We start from the raw sequence: 6,808 nt of genomic DNA, 5'->3' as shown, positions 1-6,808 counted from the left end.
CAAATCCGGCAGCTCGGGGGCTCGGGGTGGCTCCGGGGCGAGGGAAACGAGAGAGGGGAAGAAGACGGGTCGATCCCCGGCCTCACCTTGGACCGGGATGCGGCGAGGTTGCGGGGCGACGGGAGCGGCCGGCGGCGGCACTGGTGGCGTGTGGCGGCGGTGCTAGCGCTAGGGAGGAGGCTAGGGTGGTGGGGGCTTGGGATGTGGTGCGGAGGAGCGGCGCCGGGGGGGGCTTTTATAGGCGCGAGAGGCGGTGGAGGTGAGGGTGCGGCGGGGCCGGCCTGACGGACTCCGCGGCCGGCTTTAATGGCGGTGGGGGCTGGCTCGGCGCCGTGCCGCTCGAGCGTCGAGGCGAGCAGTGGGCTGCGGTGGCGTGAAGCGGGGACGGCGGCAGCTGGGCGGTGGCGCGGACGGTGATGCGACGCCTCGGGCAGGTGGCGACCGGCGGTGCTGTGCGGGCGTCAACGGGGCGGGGGTGCGAACGGTGAGGGGACGCGACGCCTCGGGCAGGCGGCGACCGTTGCAGGCGGCGCTGTGCCGAGGTCGCCGGTGCTGTGCGCCCAGGGCGACGGCGTGTGCGCGAGGTTCGCGGCTCGGCGTGACGAGGCCGTGTGCGTGTGGGCGCACTGGCTGGCCGGGGCGGCGCGCGTGTACGCGGTCGAGCGGCGTGGCACGGCTGCGCGGGCGTGCGGGCGGGGCAAGGGGGTGCAGGGCGAGCGGGACCGCTGGCGTGGTGCGGCCGGCACGGGCGCGCGCGAGTGCGGCCAGGCAGCCGTGGCGTGGCGTGGGCGCGCACACGGCTCGGGGCGTCGCGGCGCGGCGTGTGCGCACGCGTGGGCGTGTGAGGCAGGTCGGGGTGCACGGCCAGGAGAGGCGCGCGGGCAGGTGGTGGCCGAGCAGCGGTCGGGGCCGGCGGTCGCGAGCAGAGCAGGAGGAGGAGCCGGGTCGGGCGGCGCTCGGGAGCAAAGAGAGAGGAGGGGAGGGCCGAGCCCGTGGGGAAAGAGAGAGGAGAGGGAAAAGAAGGAAAAGAAGAAAAGAAGAAAAATGAGAAAAGAAAAAGAAAAGAAGGGGAGAGAGAAGGGAAAGAAGAGAGAGGGAGAGAGATTCGCGCCGAAAACACGGCGCTCGGTCGGCCACGCGCGGCGCCGGGCACATGTGCACGGTTGGGCGCGACGCGCGGGTCAGGGGTGAACAGGGGGGGTTGGATACGGATGTCAGGGTCGAGTCATTCGAGGATCGGGAGATCGGGCGGAAAAGTCTGGAGTGAACCGAGCTCAACGATGAAAGATTTCAAAAATTAGCGCGTGTTTTAATTTGGTGCATTTTGGGATGTTACAACAGGTGAGCATCACGAGGGCCACCGTGCGCCGGAGCAGGCAACATGTGGAGGCTGGCGGATTTGATGGTCTGGAGATTCGATACAGATGGGGTTGGGAACTTGGAATGATTTTAGGCGGCAGGGGTATAATTGGCCATTGTCCATTCATTTCCAATTATTCTAAATAAAAAATAAACTATAATATCCTGCAGCAAATTGCGATGGTGATGAGTGTCCCATGATAAAGAGATGTTTTTTTATAGTTAGAAGCCAAAACCAACTATGAACAAAGCCCTCCAGCCAATTTCGCAAAACAAACAACATGAGCTATTAGCACAAATAGCTAGAGAAATTAAAAACAAAGAAAAATAAAACACAGCAAGACACACGTAGATATTAGTTGGAAGCAAATTGCTTACATAAAAAACATAGATACCAATATTTTCTATGCTATTACCAATGTTGGTGCAACTTCTTTTCTGCTTTTTAAACATTAAATTAAAAAACTAGCTACACGCGCTATTAGCGCGGGCCACCTTGCTAGTTATCTTATTACTTTGCCAACAAACGGAGCCTCCACGTTCGCTCTCAAGGACTAAAAATTCCCGCGTTAATCGGAGAAAAATACAAAAATAAAAATTATCCACCACTGCCATTACGATAAAAATTAGTCTAAAATACCCCTGTGCCTGATTAAAAATTATCAACCAATGCCATTATAAAAAATTAAATATAAAATACCATTAAACTATGTATCAGTTACAAATATGGAAACTTATCCGGTGGAAACCACATTCTTTATGAAAACTCGTGCAAACTACAGCAAAAAAGTCATCTAAATTCGCAAAAAAATCACACATATAGATGATACGATGATACACAACCTTGTAAAATATCATGTCCAAATCGATTTTGTTTGTGAGATATAAAAATAATAAATTTCAAACCAACAAGCTGTCCAGATAATTTGTTAGAAATTTGTTATTTTTATATCTTACAAACGAAGTTGGGTTTGAACAAGATATTTTACAAGATTGTGTATCATCAGATCATCTACATGTGTGATTTTTTTATAAATTTAGATAACTTTTTTGTCATGGTTTGCACGGGTTTTCACAAAGATTTAGTTTTCATCAGATATGTTCCCTAAAAATATATACTATTAATAAAAACTAAAGTTAACAATAATCAAAGAAAATAAAATGAAAATAAGAATAATTATCTGCATAATATTATTAAAGCTCAACAAATCAAATTGTTATTATAGTTAGATCATAGTTGAATTGTTTTAATCAACAATAAGACATAATTTACGATAATGAACAAAATGATGTATGGTAAAAAAATAGTATAATCTTTAAGTAAGAATACAACGACATGCAAATTTTTGATTTTTCAATACTAGCCGCGCAAATGCGCGGGCTATACGCCTAGTTTGACTAAAATGGCTAATTTGAAATTGGGTCCCATTCCCAGAAATAAAACAAACCTGCGTGCATCGGGCCATCAACAAAGTTTGCTCCGTTCATAGGTTTCGCCATAGACATCATAGATAGATGCGTTGCGATCATGCACCGGCAACAACATTGGTGGAGTTCTGGAGCGTTAGGTGCGTTATCAATTCACGTGAGCACCGTAAGCAAAAAAAAAACGCGGAAAAGAAAATGGCGAGGAAACAAGCCCGCCTCGCCACCGCGAGTGCTACCACCGAGCCACCAGCTCGTTCGCGCCCTTGCGCACTTTCACAGTGTGTCCTGTTAAACGTGCCCGTGCAGCTAGCGCAGCTACAGTTTTTCTTTGCTGGCACGGTAGAGGGATGGGTGGCTAGCTGCGCCACAAATCAGAATCATTTTTAACTGGTTCACCGCTCGCCCGGTCACCTTGCTGGGCGCCACCAAACCCATGGCACAAAAACCATTCGTTCACTGCTGGCAAAAAGCGAGAAACAACAAAGGCTGTGTTTAGTTTCAAAATTTCTCTCTCCAAACTTCACTATTCGCCTATCACATTAATTTTTTTTTCATGCATGAAGTATTAAATATAAGTAAATAAAAAAACTAATTGCATAGTTTTGATGTACACGACGAGACGAATCTTTTGAGTCTAGTTAGATCACGGTAGGACAACAATTACCACAAACAAACAAAAAGTGCTACAATGTGCTATAGTGTTCAATACGACTGAATATTCTCATTTGTTTCGATTTTGTTTTTTTTTTAAAAACAGCGTGATGCCGTGATTCCTGTCTATGCTACATTTCGAAATTTCCTGCCTCAGATGGAAAAGTTCAAATTTCATGGACTTTCGTGATTTTCTTTTTATAATTGAAGTAGTAGTACGTGCCGTGGCGTTGCCTCCACCATGTTGTGAGCTGAGCCAAATGCGAGGCCTGTTGTCTCCCGTCTACCGAGGGAACTGTCAGATCCAAGAATGGAATGTCCTCAATAATTACGCCCCTCTTTCTTTCAAAAAAATAATTACGCCCCTCGGCCCCTTACCGGGTCCGGCCCTACTCGATCTTGCAAACCAAACCTACCGACAGACACGATTCCGGGATGCTAATCATGAACCGGAAAATTTTAAAAGGAAGAAGCTCATTTTGGGCTTTGGCGTCCTACAAATCCCGGAAGGCCGGGAAGGGTTCGGATTTCTGATCTCTAAATTTCAAAATTCGAAAACTGACCACCGAAATGGACATGTCAAGGCCCTGTTTAGTTCCCACCTCATAAACCCAACCCCTAAACACAAAAAAACCGTCACATCGAATGTTTCGACACATGTATGGAGTATTAAATGAAGTCTATTTACAAAACTTTTTGCATAGATAGGCTGTAAATCGCGAGACGAATCTAATGAGCCTACGTAATCTATGATTTGCAACAGTGATATTACAGTAATTATTCGCTAATTATTGATTAATTATGGATTAATTAATATCATTAGATTCATCACGCGATTTATAATCCATCTGTGTAAAAAATTTTATAAACAGACTTTATTTAGTAATTTAAATTAGTAAGATATCAACGCAAAAAATTTTGCCCGGGAACAGAGCCTCGATCACTGCAGTATCGGATCCTACAACAGCTAGGCGGCTAGCCCCAGCACCGCCCGAATAGAGAAGGGAAGCCCGTCTCGTCGTCGTCGTCTCTCTCTCCCCATCATCCTCTGTCCTTTTCCTGGTGCCTCCCCTCCCCTCCTGGCCTCCTCGCAACTTGCGATTCCCAAATCCCGATGCGTCCTCGCGGCTAGCGATCCCGCGTCCGCCTCGCCGGCCCCTCCACCCCCGCCCGCCGCCGCCGCCGCCTCCTCCCATGACGTCGCCGTCCTCGCACCATCCGGACTCCTCCTCGGCGTCCTCCACCCCGCGCGCCGGTGCCGGCAACACCCACCTCCACCCGCCGCCTCTCCCGCCGGCCCCCGCGCCCACCCCCGCCGCTCCTCCCGCGCAGGCGCACGGGGGGCCGCAGGTGCGCCTCATGTGCAGCTTCGGCGGCCGCATCCTGCCGCGCCCGGGGGACCTCCAGCTGCGCTACGTCGGCGGGGAGACCCGCATCGTCTCCTTCCCGCGGGCCGCGGCCTCCTTCGCCACCCTCGTCTCCGCGCTCGCCAAGGTCGCCCCGGCCCTCTTCGCCCCGGGGGTGCCCCGCCCGTCGCTCAAGTACCAGGTGCCCCACGACGACCTCGACTCGCTCATCTCCGTCAGCTCCGACGACGACGTCGACCACCTCATGGACGAGCTCGACCGCCTCCACGACGAGGCCGCCGCCGCCGCCAGGCCGCTCCGCCTCCGCGTCTTCCTCTTCGCGCCCGCGCCCGATGCCGCCTTCGGCTCCATCCTCTCGGGCACCGCCGGCGATGCCGTCTCCACCGACCAGTGGTTCGTCGACGCGCTCAACGCCCCCGCGCCGCACCCCATCGAGCGCGGCCGATCCGAGGCGTCGTCGATCATCTCCGAGGTCCCCGACTACCTCTTCGGCCTCGACACCGCGTCCGACGAACCCAGCCCCGGCCCCGCGGTCTCCCGCAACAAGTCCGATGCCGCCGAGACTCCACGCCAACACGGCGACGAAGACGAAGCATCGGTTCCCGCGCGCCAGGTGCCGTACGTCGCGGAGGGAGCATCGTCATGGCCCGCCCCGCCTCCGCCGTACATGGCGCAGCCCGTGTACTACTCCCCCCTCCCGCCGCCGGTCCACTACCTTGATCCGTCTGCGCAGGGCGGCTACATGCCTCGCCCTGTCTACCACATGGTCGGTGGCGGAGGAAGCGAGGTACCCGGCGGAGATCTCCACGCGGCCGGCGGCGTCTACGGCGTCCCGCACCCCATGCAGGCGTTCCCGCCGATGATGTACGCGCCGCCGCGCGCGGTCGTCTACACGGCGGAGGGGCAGCCGTTGCCGCCTCCTGAAGGTGGGGCCCCCTCTTCCTAGGCGACTAAGCTGCTCATGGAGTGGAGAGCCGCTTCTCATTTCTGGATCCTGATGATTGCAGATGCCTAGGCTTAGGGCCTGTTTGGCTCCAGGACTTTTTCCAAAAGTCTCTATCACATCAAAAGGAATTTTACTATTTTATATTATTAAATAAAATCTGTTTATAAATGTTTTTTGACAGCTGAGTGCTTTTTCGCGAGACGAATCTAATGAGCCTAATTAATTCATAATTTGCTACAGTGATGCTACAGTAACCATTCACTAATCATAGATTAAGATACATCATTAGATTCGTCTCTCAGTTTAGCCTCAGGGTTCTGCAGTTAATTTTATAATTAATATTTATTTAATACTTCTGTCCCTGTTCCTAAACACCCCCTTAAGAATTTTTGCATTGCTGCGCGCGTGGTCAATTTATTGTTCGTCAGGTTCTTGTTGGTTGGTGTATAGTTGAGGGAGGTGGACGATGGATGGATATTGCAATTTTCGTCGAGTGGACATATATATTCTTAAAATATAGTTATATATAGTGTAGTATTCTGTGTGATTAGTACCCAAGCTAATGTAATGTGGATTCATATATTCTGGTTCTGGATGACAAATTTTGGGCATTTTATCTCATAAAACTGGAGGTTGGGTGAATGTTCTCAGCAATATTGTCCTGTAAAATGTTCACTTATGAGATTCAGATGTTACATGTGGAACCTTAATTTCTGTTGAGTGGTTTGCTGAATTGCAGACAGCTGACTTCACACTAGTTGTTTTACTGGTATACTGAATCGATGAATCGACTCTCTAGTTTTAATCATAGATATCATGTTTGCATCATTAGTCTGATGAGTTCATCTGTTCATGTTGGCATTGTTGTTACGTGCTTGTGATTCATCTCCTATTATCTTCTTCTGATGTTCAGTGAGGATGTGGTATCCAGTATCATCCTGATGCTGACCTCGAAATAGCATGGAACACATCTTCTTTTCTTTGTGATGATATATGAAGACGTGTTTTCTGCACTTTTGTTACATAAACTAGATGCCGGATGAATGTTCTAAGCAGT

The 6,808-nt window shown here is 50.8% G+C and overlaps 1 protein-coding gene across 2 annotated transcripts; it reads left to right on the top strand.

The window, feature by feature from the left end:
* The first annotated feature begins 4,437 nt into the window (after window positions 1-4,437).
* Window positions 4,438-6,465, top strand: LOC120691123. Of its 2 annotated transcripts, XM_039974103.1 has the most exons (3): window positions 4,438-5,731; window positions 5,813-5,827; window positions 6,136-6,465. In XM_039974103.1, exons 1-2 carry the CDS (start codon window positions 4,633-4,635, stop codon window positions 5,818-5,820), a joined length of 1,107 nt encoding a protein of 368 aa, XP_039830037.1. In that variant the 5' UTR covers window positions 4,438-4,632; the 3' UTR covers window positions 5,821-5,827; window positions 6,136-6,465. The 2 variants fall into 2 exon arrangements, 1 of the variants encoding a protein (XP_039830037.1); XR_005682112.1 differs by having other exon boundaries at window positions 4,443-5,827.
* The last annotated feature ends 343 nt before the right edge of the window (window positions 6,466-6,808 follow it).

Source organism: Panicum virgatum, chromosome 2K (assembly GCF_016808335.1).
Source record: "Panicum virgatum strain AP13 chromosome 2K, P.virgatum_v5, whole genome shotgun sequence".
Lineage (NCBI taxonomy): Eukaryota > Viridiplantae > Streptophyta > Magnoliopsida > Poales > Poaceae > Panicum > Panicum virgatum.
The sequence above is the reverse complement of the archived record's forward strand: the minus strand, read 5'-3'. Positions and strand labels throughout refer to the sequence as shown.

Bases quoted from the DNA above. Each gene is read 5' to 3' on its own strand.
- LOC120691123 (XM_039974103.1), top strand. From the start codon at position 4,633: ATGACGTCGCCGTCCTCGCACCATCCGGACTCCTCCTCGGCGTCCTCC.